This window comes from Siphateles boraxobius, unplaced genomic scaffold (assembly GCF_051911475.1).
Source record: "Siphateles boraxobius isolate OS27281-9 unplaced genomic scaffold, OSU_SipBor_1 66, whole genome shotgun sequence".
Lineage (NCBI taxonomy): Eukaryota > Metazoa > Chordata > Actinopteri > Cypriniformes > Leuciscidae > Siphateles > Siphateles boraxobius.
The window spans coordinates 13,513,679-13,533,158 of NW_027509193.1; the positions used below are offsets into that span (position 1 = coordinate 13,513,679).

Here is a 19,480-nt window from a genome sequence, read left to right on the forward strand (position 1 = left end):
CCTCTTTCTTTGGTCCAGGCGAGATGACAAAATTGCTGGACAAAGATGATCTTATCAGGGCATTCTCAGCACTCAAACACAGAAGGGTGGATTACTAAAAAGGGCTCAGGTGAAATCTATGCCCGGTGAGCTCAGCTGTCCACGGACGCGGAGCCCATCATTGTAACGTTATTTATGTTCGTGTCTGAGCCAGACACGTTTTCTTCTTTGCTTTTGTTAATAATTTAAGTTAAGGGGATGTTTGAGCTGTTTATTTTATGTCAGCCCAGACAGCTGAAAATATACTGCGCTAATCAAATTAGTTGTCCGTGAAAGGGCGAGGCTTATTCCAACGTAAAACGCTGTATAATTTTATATATTTTTAATCAAATAAGTTTGGATAACTTCTATGATGAGCTGCCTGTTCTTGAAGCTGAAAGTGCATGTAATAAAATAAAATAGGCTACCATTGAAGCAAACCAACAGGAATCCTTGCTTTTTCTGTTCTATTATGTTTATGTTTTATATGAGTAGGGCCCAATATTAGTTATTGAAACGGGCCCCCGAATGCATAAGGCCGCCACTGGCCCGACTTGAAAACACAATAGCCCCGGGACGTCGGGCTAGCGATTTTGCGAGCCCTGCTACTCTCAACCCACGTGAAGAGCAGTGCGCTTTCGCAAAATATAAACAGGAGGTGGGGCGCGAGGTGGAGCCTAGCAGCAGTCATGCATTCGCCTACCATGCATAACTCTCGTTTTGCTGCCCAGATAAGCCCACTGCGTGATATAACAATAGTTTAGGAGACTTTATCAATAATTATTTTATAAGCCAGATATTAAAGGGACGAGTGCAGAGACCCCAAAAGGAGAGCTCCGCGTGTTCTGTAATGTGACAAAGAGCTGCCAAGAAGGGGGAGGGGCCTCGTTCATGCGTAGGTTAAATAGCTTGAGAATTGGTCTCCAATGACAGCGCGCTTAACTGCAGGGTCTGGCGTTATATTAGCCTTTTTACCAAAGTTGTGGACTCGGAGCCCTCCAACGTGGCGATCTCCTAACCACCCGAAGAGTGGGATAAATATTGCAGTCGGTCTGAATGACCGGATTACTAGCAGAACCGATAACGCAGAGCCTGCCAGTTTAAGATTAGCGGTTTGAACAAAAAACTACAACAGGGCAACTTCCCCCTGAAACGGGCTGCCAAGGTAAGACTCGGAAGAATTTGTTGCTGGCTGCAAGTTTTCTTCTCTCTTGAGGTGCAACCGAAAACTTTTCAACTGTTTCAGGAGTTACTTTTACATTATGCATGTGCTTTAGAGGTTATTGTTTGTTTCTATCCGAAAACAACAACAACAATAAACAAATTGTGTCCTGTTGCAGTTTAGCCTATAGTCTAGGCTACTTGCCTTGGCATAAAGGTTTTAACTTGGTCAGTGCATTTTGTCCTTGATACATATAATTCTCCATATGTTTATCTGACCAATCTCCTTTAGTTTAATCAGGTTTTACTGTTTATTTACAGTTGAATCAATGAATGTAAATATATGTGGGGTGTGAAATAGATTCGTGGTTGATTGGCATGGCATGTTCCTAAAATACTGTCATTGCCAAATTTAAACCAAGCGGTGATGTTGCATAAATTTCAGCCAAAAATATACCCTGGGTATTAGTTTACAATTAAAGCTTGTTATTGTCAAACAATCAAGTGTCAAAACGTATTAAACGTAATCAAGTGTCAAAACATATATATATATACACACACACATATATATATGAACAACAGTCATAATGCATAATATTTCAACATTTTGTTTTATCATAACATTGGACTTGTGTTGTTTGGGAATCTGTAAAGTGTTTCAGGGTGAGTTAGAGATATTAAACACAAGTAAACAATATGGCTTAGACTATTCTCATCTATAAAATGTTATGTTACACAGCTGTATAAAAACATTGATATTGCCTTGATGGCTTTTTTTTTATTTAGAAGGGAGGATTTATTGCCTCACAAAAATTTTCACTCATTTACTTTTAAAAACCGATGGATAATTCAATTTTTTTTCTCGTTATTTTGACAGGGAAAATGGGGGTACTGGATTGCAGAGGCAGGCTAAATACACATTAATTGCGCAGATATTAACATAAATAAATAATATTCAATAAAAATAAAAATGAATAAGACATACAGAAATAAACATGAATTATTCATGTTTCTTTTTTATTATTTTTTATCGATTGCAAAAATGAACTAGATTAATCACACATTTTTTTCTGTGATTAATCACAAATCGCCATTAAAAAAACTTTTTAAATATATTTTATAATGTAATAATTTCACAGTTAGTCTCAAAATAAATATAGAAACAACATAAAGACAGTATATTTTTCTAACAGATAGGAATAATACAGAAATTTAATAAAGTTATCAAACAGTTTAGATTGCATACATTTAAATTATATGTAGATGAATCCTTATTAAAGTTACAAAAGTTATTTAGTCAAGAGCAGTGAGTGATTTTCTCTGTTCCCTTTGTTCTTTGATTAACTTTACTGACAGAAAACTTTATTGGCTGCTGTCACTTTAAGACCAGCCGCTGCTGACAGAGACATTGATCTCACACGCGTCTCATTCATAGACAGTAAAAGAAATGGACACAGCGACCCCCTTGATTTCAACGGAGAAAACTGAAGCCCGATTATAGCACTCACTTCCTGATGGCTGAGCATACTGCGCAGGCTCAAACTGAGCTTGACGACAGTCTGACAGTTGTAAATCTTCTAGTAGCTAGCTGTGCCATGAAAAATCTGAATCACCTAATTCCTCAAAAACGTTGTTGAAATATTTTGTCCTGTTGCTTTTATGGACTCTCTATCTATGGGCTTCTCCCTTGACTTTATGCCTCTATGTCCCCCCGATTGCCTCATAGACAGTAAAAGATTGCCTGCGAGCTTCTCCTCCTGTCTACACGGTAATTTCTCTATTGTGCAACAGAAAGTCGCGTTGTTATGACGCAATTTTTAGCCTATTTTTACAAAAACGGCTTCTACGGGGCCATAACGTAAGATACAAAGAAATTGAGCCTTTTATACATTGTCGTGTTACTTTAGAAATAAATAATGGACAAATTAAGTCTTTGGACACCTCAGATGTTATTCGCTGTCAAAGTGACGACAAAATGAATGGGAGTCAATGGAATGCTAACAGCAGGTGAAGATCTGCTACAATGGCGGCTCCCGCAAAGCTACAGTTTCCGGCTGATGGATTACCCCCTTGGTCTCATTAGGCTTCTTTGAGATGAGAAAAATCTGCGCAGCACCGATCACCGGTGATCAGCGCGAGATGCATGCCGGTTAGAAATGTGTCCGAGTGCGGTCCGCCTTGCTCGGATGTCATGCTGACGTATGTCAAAAAACTCTCGCGACTGCAAGGCGGATGTGTCAGATTCTGCAGTCGGGCGCAGTTGCTCTCCACTGACTGTGCTGATCAAAAGCACGATGGGAAACGACTTGCTGACGACACAGCTCATTGGTTTAAACAACCGTGATGTATTGTTCTTTTAAAATGTTTTATTTTAAAACTCTGATATCTTGTTTTATGTACGTTATGTGTGAATATTCCCAAACTCTCTGACAGTGCGTCTCTATTACCCCTTTTCAACCAAGGCAGAGGTGGTGCTGGTTCGGAGCCAGAGCCTAGTTTCAAATCGGTTCTTTGTTTTTCGACCACCAAAGCACCAGCTCCGAACCAGTAAAAGTGGTTCTTAAGTAGCACCAAATCATTGCTGGTCTAGAAGTGAGAATCGCCTACGTCAGCGGCTGGGGGCGGGGTTACCGTGACCAAAAAGACAAACAGAAACTTGTGACCGACATTTTTTAAATAGCAGCTAATCGTGCTAATAGCAGCTCGATTGTAATCTCCGTTAATGCAAGTTACGGCGAGATGCACAAACGTGCTGCAGCCATGAGCATAAATAGTAACGCAACGACCGCCATTGTTGATGGAAGGCTTGTTCGAGATGCAACGGAGTGGCATGGACTGATCTGAGCTGCGGGAGTGTTTGGAGAGCATACGACTCCTTCTGCTTTTGGATCGCTCTCGCAGTTCGAAATTCACAGTGCCAAACCATCTCGAAGAAGCCTGGTGTGTTTGTGTGTGCCGCGCTAGCGTTGCTGGGCAACATGAGATGTACCTGTATACAGTGATGTAAGATCTGGCTCTGTGATGGCTCTCTAGCCTGTGGAAAGGCAAACCGGTTCTTTGAAAGCTCGTCAGTTGAACCAACTCCGAACCGGCACTATCTCTAGCTCTGAACCAGCACCTGGTTCTTGTTGGTGGAAAAGGGGTATTTGTGTAATGCAATGTAATTTTTATAAAAACACTCACAAAAAAAACCCATCTGTATTAAGGGAAAAAAAGATTGATAAACATATTTGGAATGGATTTAAATAACAAGTACTTTGGGTGTCTTGTTCATTATATTTATTTTCATATAAAAGGAACAGAACTTAAATTACATCCAGTTAGCAACACCGCACGAGCATGAACCCCGCGATCCATCTTTGATCACGCAGGTGCTTAGAACCACTACGAGGAGAGAGAAATGTCCGGCTTGCCGGCGCTTTTTTGACCTCTCCCCTGACTGCAGCCGACTACTCTCGACTGTATTTCAGGCGAGGCAAGGCGCATCTCAAACAAGCCTATTCTCTCACAACTCTTTACCTTTGAGACTTCTCCTCCAATTTATACCAGTGACGCATTCAACTTCCCGCGTCTACTACCTGCGCAGAAATCAACTGCGCTGGGGCGGGAGATGGGTGTGAAAACGGGAGTGTTGACAGGTATGCCCCTAGCTTGTAAAGATCTAGACTTATGCTGCATTCAAGTCATCTCGTAAAGATACAAGTTGAACGCACATGAACGCCACCACAATGTCATAAATACAAGTGGGAAGCTCAGGATTTTCTTTAAGCCCCCATCTTTACAAGTTAAGGGAGTATCAGTGAGAAACATGGCAGAATACCACAATACCGATAGGTATTTAGCATCGATATTGTCAGGCTTTTCTATTTATAGCGCATTAAGCTTATTGCCTGCACAGAATATGATGGCATTATAATATAACAATGTAACGATAAAGCTTCATAAATTATTTAAAAACATAAAAAAGCAAAGCACACCTGATGCACATATTTCTTTTATCCTTGCAGTATTTTTGTGTAATTAATTAAGAGAAAGTTCACCGCCATCTTGCTCCGACGAAAGTGACTTGAACGCACACTGCCGTCGTAAACACGACTTCCCACCTCATAAGTACGAACTTCCCAGGAGGGCTTGAACTCACCATTATGGTGGCAAGCTCGGTATGGTGCCATGTTGGGAGAAAGAAGGGACATGTTTTTAAATTGACCAAATTAAGTTTGTTGATGTATCTTTCATGCTCTATGGCAGCAGGGTGGACATATAATTACTTGACATGTTTAATTTTAGTGATTTCTTAAGTTATTCACGACTGCCGGCTGTCTACTGAAGTTGTTTTGTGATGCTATTTTGTATTGAAGTCTATGGGAAGTCTACTTTATTTTCACTTAAAAAGGGGCGGTGACGAAATCGACATTTAGGTTCCCGGATGTGCCGGTAGTACGTATTTTGCAGTTTCAGAAAACAATTTGCGTCATTCAGATGCTATTTTAAGACCGCGTGCTTGGCCATAATGTAGCGTGTGCACAACGCGCATATACATTGCTTCTCTCATTTACTCTCATTTACACAGACGCAGCAGTTCCCATTTTTGCAAACCATACATAATTACAAGGAAAAATATTACCACACAAGGGAAATTATTGTGATGTCCATTAAGATGTGAAAAAAGTAGGCATACAATTAGCTTACACATTTACCCAAATTATTACTCCTGTTTAACCGAAGCTAATTCGGGTGGGTGTCTCCCATCCCCATACAATGTCACTTTTCTGTCTTTTACGGCCCTGACGAGAACGTCGGTCTCCTCAGCTGTGAACCGCTCCTGGCGTGTGCCTGGCAAACCACCATCATAATAGCAATCCGCCTTGGAACAAGCGTACCTGCTTTTAAAGGGAATGTGAGATGACGCTCTGATTGTTTTATTTCACGTTATGCCCAAACCACACCTATGAGTAATGTACTTCAGACCAACCCATTTTAGATTTGCGTTGAGCGCAAGAGTCATTTATCCCGCCAGTATAATAGCAACCGCGCCCGAGATCCGCCCACAAAGTTACTTGCGTTTTGCGTTTTACTTGCGTTTTTGCGTTTGCGTTTTGCGTTTCAGATCGTTAAAACAGGGCCCACAGAGAGCATGCACACTCTTTGCCAAGTGAGTCTGACATGAGATACATTAATGCATAGCATAAACTGATGCGCTGCTTTAAATAGGCCTACAAAGTAAATTCCGTAAAAAGCGGACGAAGAAGTCATGTGGCTCGTCTTACGATGTGCGTAATGCTATAGGCCTAATAATCAGTTTTATAACTGCAGCGAAGAGCTGTGCACGCGCAAGGTACGGGATTTCAGTTGTAGGTCTACGAGCACTGCTTGCACGTTCTTCGGCTACTAGAATCGCCTGCGATTTGCCACTGTTTGCCTCTCATTGAAAATAATCTATGACTTGCGCTTTCCGCATCCTGTGTGAAACTGTCTTTATGTTGAGGTGGTAGTACTACTTGCCCAATTTATGAGCAGCCCACAGGGAATAGCCTACTCCCGATTCTCTCGATGACCACTACGGGCCTGCTACCCACAAGGAGAGCAAGAGCGATATTTCAATGAAATAATCAGTGGCTTTGTCACTAGATTCTGTCTGCATGTATAGTCATGTGTTCTCATGCTTAGTGTGGCATAAGGGAAATCAAATGAGACTGGTATAGAGAAATAGCACAGCCAATCAAATAACGGGTTGAGTGGGAAGGTCATTGGCACTCCTAGAAAAGGCATTTGTAGAATAACAGAGGCAAAGAAAATCTGTTCACTTTCCCACTACTTTCAGTTGGCCTTTTGTCTTTGTGTAATTTGACAGTATATTTCCGTTATGAGAGGGCACAGAGATGAGAGAGATAAGAAAATATGTTTATTTTTCACCTGTCACAAGATCGTCAAAGATGCATCGGATACCTTGAAAACTTTCCACCTCACGTTCGCCTGTCAGTCAACTAAGAATGACTAGCCGCTCCAGCTCTGACGCAGTAACAGACCTCTTTCTCCTTCTCTCACATGCTCTCTCACTCTCTTTTTGCTAGAGAGTGTTCCTGACGTCTGTACTTTTCCACTCTTACAGTGGAGAGCACATAGAGCCCTGAGCTGGGCCCTTCCTCAGACGGTGGGCAAATACTGCTGGACCTGAATTTTTCAAGTCTGCATTTACCCACATGGCCTCTTAAGCTGTGAAACGCAGACGCATGACTTTATTTAATGCCACAATTCAGGGGTTTTCAACCTTTTTAATGCCTTCTAATACTTGCAAATAACATTATCCCCTTTCATGAAATAAAGGCAGCTATATGTTTTCATGTATACAAGACCCATTTATACTTTTTGTGTAAAGCGTTGAATTATATATCTGTTAATTTCCTACAGATTCTTGTACAGGCCTGGTTGTGTGTTTCACAATCACAAGGAGCTCCTCTGTATGTTGATAAAATGTAAATGACATTTTTGGTCAAAATTATTTTTGAACCAATGGGACTCTGGTACTGTAGTTGTGGTTGCCTTCTGTTTGCTGTTAAATATTTGTCTTGAACTGTATGCAAATTTGCAAACATTTATTATTTGCTAAATTAAGACCGATTTTGAAATACACACTTCCATGTTTGCCTTTTGACTGTGTTCACCTGAGCTTTTTATCTCGAATGGTGAATGTCTGGATTATTTCTAAGATAAATAGATTTACTGTACACACTTCAGTGACAAATAACGAGTGAAAGTAAAACAGATTTAGATTTTTATCTTTACCTACTGTAACATCTTGATGTTAAATAAAACAAGTACGTGGACTTGATACATGGTAATAATGTAAGACAACTAATTTATTAATCATTTATACATTCTCTTCACTCTGGTTTTCTGCTCTCTGTGTTGTACGTTCTAGACCACGATCTTCTGTTTTCCTTGAAGTGAGAAGAAAAGTGATAGCTGGAAGGAAGGAGGGAGATGGCAAGGTGGACTTGACTTATTGACTTTACTAGCTCCATCTTACATAAAGAACACAATGAAACTATTCACTTCTCTCCAGGGAAGAGGGAGAGAGTTTGAGGGAAACGAGAGAAGTAAATACAGGGAAGCGAAGAGCTAGATAAAGGGTTAGCGTGGATCCCCGTGGTTTTCTGCGAAATGGGTGTACTTGTCCAAGAAAGTGTCTTCACACACTGCACGTTATGTTAACTCCGAAACATGTTGAACACAGGTACTTTTCTATTGTATGTCACTGTTTTTGATCTTATGTTGACATAATAATTGCTGAGAACCTGTAAAGAAAAGTTCTAAAAATTAATTGATTCACCATTTACCCATGATGGTTAAAACCAGGTGCTATACTGGAAGCAGTGTTATTATTGATAACTAAAACTTTTCAAATTTTTTGTTAAATCTGAAATAAAATATAAATATCAGATTTAAACTTTTTTTTTATGAGAAATGTTGCCTTGAAAAGGAACTGAAATAAAATAAGTTTAAGTATTAAAATGACTAATACTAGAATAAAAATATTTAAATAAAAAATATTTAAAAAACCAATAGAAATGACAAAATCACATTGCAAAATTACTAAAACTTCAGCTAAAATTAAACCGAAAACTGGACAAATACTGTGCCCTTTCTAGATGGAGAAGCCACCATTGACCAATGAGAATGGGAGTGTGTTGGCCGAGAGCCGATCAGACATGGCTTTGGTGTCGGCAGATGATGAAGTCGGGTCTGCAGGTGCTGTTGGGCAGGAGGACAACAGGCCAGCGTGGGACAGTAAACTGCAGTATGTGCTCGCCCAGGTGGGCTTTAGCGTTGGCCTGGGAAATGTCTGGAGGTTTCCCTACCTCTGCCACCAAAATGGAGGAGGTGGGTACTTTTATTATTCATTTACAGTTTTAAAAAACAGTTTTGTGTGTGTCCCTTTAAAAGAGAATGAGCTGCTGCTCCAGGCACAGAGGGCAGAGCTTCAAGAGCTGTTAGCAGCTCCGATTACCTCACACAGATACACACTAAAATGCCTTTTATGTTTAAACCGGAGTCAGACAATGATGGAGAGACTCAAGAGGAAGTGACAACATGTAGAATGCAACAGGACGTTTCTGAATAGTTGATGAATTTATGTAGCTGATGTGGAGTTAACTATCTTCAAGTCATTGATTAGCATATTCTGTCATGATAATCTATAAAATCGCTCGTGTGGGAACTGTTGTAAGATGCCTACAGAGTGACATGCTATTGCCTTTGCTTTGAACTTTGAGCATTGTAACTTTGCATATGTTGTTTATGCTAAAACAGCAACATTACAAACTAAAGTTAAAAAAGTGAAATCATAATCAACCACCCCTTTAAAGAAAGCTGTCTGTCTGATCATATCTGTCATTTTTAATGTAATACAACCCCAAATCAGAAAAAGTTGGGACATTTTGTAAAATGCATTAAAAGCAAGAATCTGTGATTTGTTAATTCTGTTTAAACTTTTTTTTAACTGACAAAAGTACAAAGAAAAGTTTTCCAATGTTTTCACTGACCAACATAATTGTACTTTGTAAATATGAACAAATTTTGATTTTGATGGCTGCAACACACCCCAAAAAAGTTGGGACTACTTTCTCCTTCTTATCTGTCAGATCTTGTTAGTCTACACAGTAAGTAAAGAATCTGGGATCGGCAGATAAATTATTGCTCCTGGTCCTGGGGTGCCGACTCAATCGAAAAGGCCGGTCCTAGGTTATGGAATAACGTACCGCTTGCCATCCGCTCTCTCCCCATTTTGAATGCTTTTAAAATGGCTTTGAAGAAGCACTTTTATATCTTGACATTTGACTCTGACACAGGAGAGAACTAAATATTAATTGTATGTTGTTGTGTTTGTATTCTCTTTGTTTGGTTTCCTTGATTGCTTTGTACAGCACTTTAAGCTGCCCTTAAAGGGACATTGTGTAGGTATTTCTCCCATCTAGCGCTGAAATTGTATTTTGCATTCAAACGAATTGTGCTCTCCAGCGCCTCGCTTTCTCAAATGCGTGTTGCGTCTACGGTAGCGTTTATGTACCATAAAGCTATGACAGGATGTCTTCTAATAGCATTTCGTCGAGTTTTATTGTGTAATAAAGTACACAACCAAGCAATGAAAAAAGCATGTAATTAAAGGGGACATATCATGCTTTTAAATCGTTCCTTTTTACATATAAATCATACATTTGTGGTCTATATAAAGCGGAACTGCAATGCTTGGGTCTGAATTCCTCATTGTTATAGCTCCACAGGCCCCTTTTCTACCCCTTTTCTGATTTGCATCTGAGAGCAACTCCTTTTGGTGCGGTCTCTTTAAATGCAAATGAGACACTTCATACCCCGCCCCCTCTCCAGCTCGCAGAGGTGGCACTCAGTTCAACTCTACCCCGTCCGGCCATTTTTGTAGTTTGATTAGAGATATACAATTATCTAGCGGCACAGAAACTTTTTATTCACACGTTAACAAAATGTCAACAACTGAAGACTTGTCAATCAAGCCTTACTTGTTCGAGCCAGAGCCGGACCCGGAGCGAGTTGAAAATGAAGACGACGAACCTGCAGAACAACGTCTTCAGATGGATGTATCGCAATGGTATGTTACTGTATTTACAGTAACTTCTCCATCCATACCCAATACTACAATTTTATTAGTTTTTGTAAAAAATGTACAGCATAGCAGTTACCCCATTTTGCTAACCTGTACTTTTGACATGAGGTAGGAGAGTTTTCATAGAAAGCTGTGTCCCAACTGAGCACATCTGGGGTTCTGTTTGACAGCCTTTGTCAGCGAATGTTGTTTTGTGACTTGTTGGTTTAGCCCTCTAAATAAAGTGAAAGTCGATTATTTCTCTTGTTAAAACAAGCACACTAACAAGACAAATGACTACGGCCTAATCTTACCACTAAAATATATATATTGATAATATGGTACGTTTAGAAAAGCATTAGAAAATACAGCAGCTAAATGACCATTGTCATGATGAAACTCAACAACATTAATACTGAAGACGTGTATTTAAAAACAAAATAAAAAGAAAGACTACATCCAACAACCGAACATTTGTACCTACCCTCTCGTAACTTCAGCATCCTTGAGCTTGGACTACAAAATCGCAGCGAGAAATAAAAATGGCGGATTGCTCGAAGTGTTGGGCCTGGAGTCGATGTCCTTATTTGGCAGTTCCGCTGCAAATACTGTGACGTAATAGTTCAAAAAACGTCATAGATTACAGAAAAATCGGAACAGGTTGAAAAATATGACCAAAACAGAATATAAAGATATCAACGAAGTACCTGAAGAGACTAATTTCAACTTTTCTGTACTTATAAACACTCCAAATATACATCAAAATGCATTTACGGGCTAAAAAAGTGGATTTAGCATGATATGTCCCCTTTAAGACTGTAACATTGACTTGCCTGTCGAGTAAAAAGCAGGCAACTTCAGCATCTGTTTTGAAATCTTTCTTTACGAAAACGCGTTGTGGAAACGCGTTGGCCTAGTACTTTTTGACCCTCTCTGCTATCATAGTTTTTCAAGATGGCGGAACGACATGGAAGCCTCCGTGGACCTACCCGTCACATGTATATAAAGATAATAAATTCTTCGTTTACGAGGATAAGTCAGTTAATTGGCAGAGGTATTTGTACACCATTGAGGACATATTTATGAATAAAAATATTGATTTTAGATAATAAAATACCTAAAAAACTACACATTGTCCCTTAAGGCAGTAGAAATGTGCTTTATAAAAAATTAAACTAAACTAAACATTGTATGTGTGTGTGTTTGTGAAACTGAATGATTTGTAATGTAATCACACACTCTCTTTCTTCAGGTGCCTTTATGTTATTGTATGTGATGATGTTGCTCATTATCGGGGTTCCTCTGTTCTTCATGGAGCTGGCCGCTGGCCAGAGCATCCGTCAGGGCAGCATCGGGGTCTGGAAACACATCTCACCTCGCCTCGCAGGCATCGGCTACTCCAGCTGCATGGTAAAACACACATATACACTCTCTCTGTATGAGAATTACAAGTTTTATTCTATTGCATTATAACATGGGGGTTATGTTCATATACATATGTATATATATATATATATATATATATATATATATATATATATATATATATATATATATATATATATATACATATATATATATATATACATTTTTATGTTTTTGAAAGAAGTTTCTTATGCTCATCAAGCCTGCATTTATTTGATAAAAAAAAAGTAATATTGTGAAATATTGTTATAATTTAAACTAATGGTTTTCTATTTTAATATGCTTTCAAATATAATTTATTTCTGTGATGCAAAGCTTACTTTTCAGCATCATTACTCCAGTCTTCAGTGTCACATGATCCTTCAGAAATCAGTCGCTGATTTATTATCAATGTTGAAAACAGTTGTGCTGCTTAGAGGTGGGGTATGTGATCCTCTTTTTTGTCCATTTTTTCAAAATAACTTGAAATCCTATTCCTAACCCACTTACAGCCACTGAGTTAAAAGCACTGAAATGAAAATTAAGCAATTTAATCATCTGTGGAACGGGCAGGACTCGAAAAACTCCAGCCAATAATTTCCAAGACCACCTGGAATCATTGGACAGTAAGTTTGTCAATCAAACGTTCGTACCACACACCCCTCCCCCCAGCGCGGGTGACCCCCTTCGTGCGCATACTCAAAGCTCGTGACGCATGCGCATCTCGTCAGTAAAGCCGGTTCCATGATTAGTAGTAAATCGTCATTACAATCTCTCGCACATCTGAGTTTTCACTCGTGCATGATTGCGTGTACCATGTTCTTCGAATGGGTGGAGTCAGGGCCAGCGTTGCGGAAAGAAGGTAGGATCATTTGAATCGTGTATTTTTAAAATCTGCTGGTCGTTTTCCAAATCACATACCCCACCTTTAATATTTTTGATGGAACCTGTGATACTTTCTTTAGGATTCATTGATGAATAAAAACTTAAAAAGTACAGCAGCATTTATTAAAAATAGAAGTCTTTTCTAACAATATAAATCTTTACTATCACTTTTTATCAATTTAATACATTCTTGCTGAATGAAAGTATTAATTTCTTTCAAAAAATAAATAAAATTACTGACCCCAATATTTTGAACAGTAGTGTATATTGTTTCAAAAGATTTTAATTTTAATAAATCCTGTTCTTTTTTAAAACTTTTTTCAGGATTCTTTGAAGAAAATAAGTTATTACAGGTTATAAAAAATATTAATGTTTTGGGGTGGGTTAGTGAAGAAAGTATATGTCAGTATGTCAAGGTAATTTGACTGAATTTAGTAAAAAAGAATAATTGATGACAGTTTAGTATATTTGTTTTACAATTAATCATTATTCAGCATAATTCATTTTACATAATTTAACATAATGAAGTAGCATTATGAGGTGTAAACCTGGTTCACATTGTTATTTTTATTGCCCGTTTGTTTTCTTCTGGTGCATACTAGACATTATAACAAAGATGGACAAAAATAGTGTGTTGAAATTTTTTCAGAGATATTATTGGTGAGTTTATATTTAAAATGTCGACTGAATTGGATCACGCCAGGGAGTACTCATCTTCGAGTACTATTGAACGAGCCAATGAAATTGGCGTGCTTGATTCGCATCACACTCCACTCCCGCGGCGTGGGTATAAATACGGAAGTGGATGCACGCACTATGTTTGCTTCTTGTTTAAGATGTCATTCCACCTGTGCGTTTCTGGATGCGGTCGTTCCCTTTTCTTCTCTGATGGTAACAATTGTTGCATCACGTGTTTGAGCTATATATTTATGTGTATATAAATATGTGTATATAAGTAGTCTATATAAGGGACTTTGTGTCAAAAAGTGATTTATGGCCCTGATTTATTGTTTTATGACATAAGTTTATGACAGGATGTGGACATGCAGGGGTTTTATGAACAACAGGTGGTAAGTGAACTTTGGCCCCCTACGCGTGGTTCCGGAGTTTATGGCTGTGTGTGTTTATGACGGGCAATTTGGTTGGTGTAACTGAAAAGAATGTAGGAATGTTTTTTCAGGTGGATGTTTGGAATGGGGATGTCTTTTATTATAGCAGGATAATGCAGACAGAATGATGAAAATATGAACATGAAGAAGTCTGCCACGGATATGATTTTCATATGGATCAGCATCATCCATAATGTCTGTGGGAGAGAATAAGAAAAGAGTTTAACCCTCTGGGGTCCTTCATTTCAGGGTCACACTCAGGGTCTTCGGGACCAAATGGTCCGGAAGGGTTTGATTCATATTTATTAAAAGAAAATCATATATTTTTTTTTTACTTGTTTTTTATAATATTTTTTCTTTTCTTTTTTGGTGTTTTGAGATAATTTAAGATTTATAATTAATATTTATGCAATAAATATGACCCATTTTCCCCCCATTTCCCCCCCATTGAATATAATAGAAAATAAAAAAATAAAAAAATATATTTTTTTATTTTTTTTAAAGCTGTATTTCATTTTAGAGTCAAGCCTAGACCTCATAAAAGCAATTTTTGAAATTAGATGGATGCCATCTGGTGGACAAACTGAGCATTTTAAAAATGCAAAACACATATGTAATCTGAATTTATTCGTTTGTTTATGTATAAAAGTGTGTTTGTGTGTGTGTGTGTGTGTGTGTGTGTGTGGATGTGTCTGTTTTGCACTCTTGATGTTTTATAGATTCACCCCTTCACTGTTGTGTGCTTTTTTTCTGGATCGTGGCTGATTTGTAGATTATACGCACAAAAAAACTCTGTATTGTCACATTTTTGCCAATTTCCCATTCATTTCCTATGGCGGGACCATTTGGACCCGAAGGCCCTGAGTGTGACCATTTTTTTACAACCACTTAGACTATTCAAATCCTGTCCCCAAATTTTTGGGGTGTTCATATACCAAGTACCAACAAAGTCACCAAATTTCGGACCATTCCGATGAAGCTATGATTTTACACATTTTTTTATTTAAATTCTTCGGGACCATTTGGTCCGAAGAACCCCAGATTAAAGAAATAGCATTGATGACAAATAAAAAATAACAAAGCATTTTATTAAACATTTAAAAGTAAGTTTTAAACTTTAAACATGTGTTGACCATATTAATGAGGTGGTCTTTATGAGTCTATCTGACTAAAGCAGATTTAGCCCCTTAATTTGGACCTTTTAGGAAATAGCAGCGCATTTTCAGAGACGAGATGTGTCTCTGTGGTCCATGAGGCATCATAAGTAAAGTTTGTCTTGAGTGAATATTTAATTGTACTCGTCTTAAGGTCTTCAGAAGTGATAACTTCAGGGACAATGGGGCTCCTGAGAATATTTAATTTCCCTTAAAACCAATGATTAAGCTAAAAAACACAACTTCCCAGGGTTCCCTACCAAAATCAAATACTTTTGCTTTTATAAAATTTGCATTTCTTATGTCTACAAAGGTTCAAAGTAAAAAAAAAAAGTAATTTATTCACAGTATGAATAAAAAGTTTTTTAACATTTATATGATTTTGAACATTTATACATTTGTGTGTTGCAAAAGCAGAAGTCTAAGATTCAAATTTATTTATGCTTTAATTTCTTTAAAACAGTCTAATGACCATTATTTCTGTGATTACTTGATTAGTAATATTGCTAGAGGTTTCCTCACGCGAGCAAAAACTCTTTAGATGTGTTTGTGACAAACACACCATCTTCACTTAGAAGACTTTTTTTAAATGTATGACCGATCCTTTTTTTCTTCAGACAAAACTACATTTCATTAATCACCTGAGGCGTTTAACAACCACAGGAAATACATGTTGATTAGTAAGTTTCAGACATCCAAGCATAGGTTTACTAAGAGAAAATATTATGGAAGTCATTTTCAAACTGTAATTATACCATATTTCATTTATTAATATTATGGTTTCATGTTAATTTATAGTTTTTATTAGTTTGTTATTAACTAATACCTTTTTATTTTTAACTAACACTTAAACATCCAGCACACAATTAAAGAGATGTATGAGCTAAGGATATTCTCTCTGTCCCCAAATAAACAGACAATGGAGTGTTCACAACATGCAATTTACAGTTAGATATTATCCTACTATAAACTATGTGTGTAAATAGTTGTGCTCAAATCTTTGGGTGTATTTTTATACACCAACATATTTTTAGTTAATAGTTTATTTTTGTACAGTGTTCGAGCGTGGTCAAACATGTTCATTTAGGAATTTATGAAAAACATGAACAAATATAGCATAACGAGAATTAAATGACAGTCCTTCTATATGAGAGTGATTAAGACTAAGCAAATCCTATTTCTTTTAAATCATCATCTTTCCGGCATGTCTTGGTGCTTTTTCTTTATAAAATGCACTTTTTCTTATTTCTACAAAAGTTCAATCACAATTCATTTCCTGGATAAAAATATGATCTATATGTCAGATACAATGTTTTTAAGAAATAGCTGCCGCAATTCTCCAAACAGTTCAACACACAAGGATGGTCGGCTCAATTGGTGAAAACACAGCATATGTAAGGTAGTTTTCCAAATACTCCCTGAAAGCAAATACTGTATGTTTGTAAGCAAATACTGTATGTTTGTATTTTCAAATGATAAATCTAGCTTTAAAGTTAGAATAAAAAGTTAAAACCAAACATATCTTCATATCCCTTGTGTTCTGACACAAGGCCAGACACAATGTTCTAACAATACATTTTGTTTTATAAATACACTTTTCTTATTTCATATTTATCAGACTGATATTTGTAGGAGCTAATACACAATGAAGCAAGAGAATAATGCTACAAATAGGTCTGACACACTAAAATACAGTGTAAATACAAATCTCAAACACACCATCTAAAATAAAGATAATTTTTCTTTTGACAAAGCTACAATTCAAATGATCTCACCCCTTGGTGTTTAACATCCAAGAGCTGAAGAAGTTCTTTATGCAAAAAAGATCAATAATACAAATAGTTTAAGTTGACATAAACAAAACACCCCCAGATCCTCCCATAAGTTATAGTAAACATTTACAACATGTAAATAGATTCTGTCAGTTTTGTCGGAGTACCTGTAACACATTATTGTAATGCAAACACATTTGAGGGCTAATGTTACCTGTCTTTGTAAAGGTTAATCATGCAATGTGTGTATAAGAAAAGAGCCATTTATGACCAAAACCACCTTACGTTGACGAATAAACACTGTGAGGAGTCCGAAATGGATTTTTCTGTCTTATCTGTCCTTTCTAAATGCATGTTATGCATCTATTGCGAACAATTCACCCAGGACATATGTTTTGACCTTGTAATGTTTAATCAAAATTTTGTTGGAAAATCAAAAATATATGGTGGATTTACTTAACTTTTTATGTCAACAGGTTCTACGTAACTGGGTAATGGCACATTTAATTAACATTGTTAATTTCAGTAAACTTAAGTTTATTACATAAGATTAATTCAATGCCATTTAGTTGAATCAGGATAACATTCTTAATTTAGTCCAGAACACAAGGGATATGAAGATATGTTTGGTTTTAACTTTTTATTCTAACTTTAAAGCTAGATTTATCCTTTGAAAATACAAACATACAGTATTTGCTTACAAACATACAGTATTTGCTTTCAGGGAGTATTTGGAAAACTACCTTACATATGCTGTGTTTTCACCAATTGAGCCGTCCATCCTTGTGTGTTGAACTGTTGGGAGAATTGCGGCAGCTATTTCTTAAAAACATTGTATCTGACATATAGATCATATTTTTATCCAGGAAATGAATTGTGATTGAACTTTTGTAGAAATAAGAAAAAGTGCATTTTATAAAGAAAAAGCACCAAGACATGCCGGAAAGATGATGATTTAAAAGAAATAGGATTTGCTTAGTCTTAATCACTCTCATATAGAAGGACTGTCATTTAATTCTCGTTATGCTATATTTGTTCATGTTTTTCATAAATTCCTAAATGAACATGTTTGACCACGCTCGAACACTGTACAAAAATAAACTATTAACTAAAAATATGTTGGTGTATAAAAATACACCCAAAGATTTGAGCAAAACTATTTACACACATAGTTTATAGTAGGATAATATCTAACTGTAAATTGCATGTTGTGAACACTCCATTGTCTGTTTATTTGGGGACAGAGAGAATATCCTTAGCTCATACATCTCTTTAATTGTGTGCTGGATGTTTAAGTGTAAAAGGTATTAGTTAATAACAAACTAATAAAAACTATAAATTAACATGAAACCATAATATTAATAAATGAAATATGGTATAATTACAGTTTGAAAATGACTTCCATAATATTTTCTCTTAGTAAACCTATGCTTGGATGTCTGAAACTTACTAATCAACATGTATTTCCTGTGGTTGTTAAACGCCTCAGGTGATTAATGAAATGTAGTTTTGTCTGAAGAAAAAAAGGATCGGTCATACATTTAAAAAAAGTCTTCTAAGTGAAGATGATGTGTTTGTCACAAACACATCTAAAGAGTTCCCCTTCAGGGACTACCGCTGCGTGAAATCGCAGTGGGAACGCCCTCAGCGTGACGCGTCTGAAGCATGAATGAAATCAGTCAATGGAGAGAATGAGCGTACGGCGAGTGACGTCATCGACCAGGAAGCTATAAATATCCCCTGAGTACACAACACGCCAGCTTTTAGTTACTTCAGCAGCTCTGTGTGTGTCTGAATCTGTCGATTGTGTTTGTCTGTTTTGTCAGGAGTTTTCACTATATATATTTTATATAAAAAAAACAATATGAGCGAGCAGTATAAGAAGTGTGTTCCCCCCTGTACTCGGTACATCACGGGTGGGGATTCACACGAGCTAAGTATGGCTTGTTTGGGAGTGCAGCAATGCCCAGTCGGCTCTCGAGGGAGTCGATTGTCAGCATTGCGAGCGTTTTCCCTTGAGAACTCTGCGCTCGCGGCGATCGCTCTTCGAGGAGAGTGATTTGCTGCGAGCTCCCCGAGGCTCGGGTCCCGCTTCTGTTGAGGCAGAGCGGCGGCGCTTGTCTTGGGGCTCGCAGATGGATCTCGCTGGCGACGTTGAGACGGGCTCCGCCCTATCTCAGCTATCTCCGACGAGATCCTGTGCCTCTGACCCGGCTCTGGAAGCACGCGCTGCGGCGGTTACTTCTGCCCGGGTGGAGGCACATGATGATGTTGAATTGAGATTTTCCAGTTCTGAGGAGCTGGATGTCGAAAGTTTATTATCAGAGAAAACTAGTTTATCACATTATACTGCAAATGAAG

At 37.6% G+C, this 19,480-nt stretch overlaps 1 protein-coding gene across 3 annotated transcripts in view; it reads left to right on the plus strand.

The window, feature by feature from the left end:
* The first annotated feature begins 707 nt into the window (after window positions 1–707).
* Window positions 708–19,480, plus strand: part of slc6a16a (solute carrier family 6 member 16a) — a 36,339-nt gene continuing 17,566 nt past the window's right edge. Inside the window, exons 1-4 of one of the 3 annotated variants that reach the window (XM_077212395.1) lie at window positions 708–1,183; window positions 8,099–8,168; window positions 8,829–9,060; window positions 12,048–12,205. In XM_077212395.1, coding sequence (XP_077068510.1) covers window positions 8,829–9,060; window positions 12,048–12,205 — 390 coding nt within the window. In that variant the 5' untranslated portion in view covers window positions 708–1,183; window positions 8,099–8,168. Of the gene's footprint in view, window positions 1,184–8,098; window positions 8,414–8,828; window positions 9,061–12,047; window positions 12,206–19,480 lie in introns of all 3 variants that reach the window. The other 2 variants (XM_077212396.1, XM_077212393.1) reach the window with 2 other exon arrangements.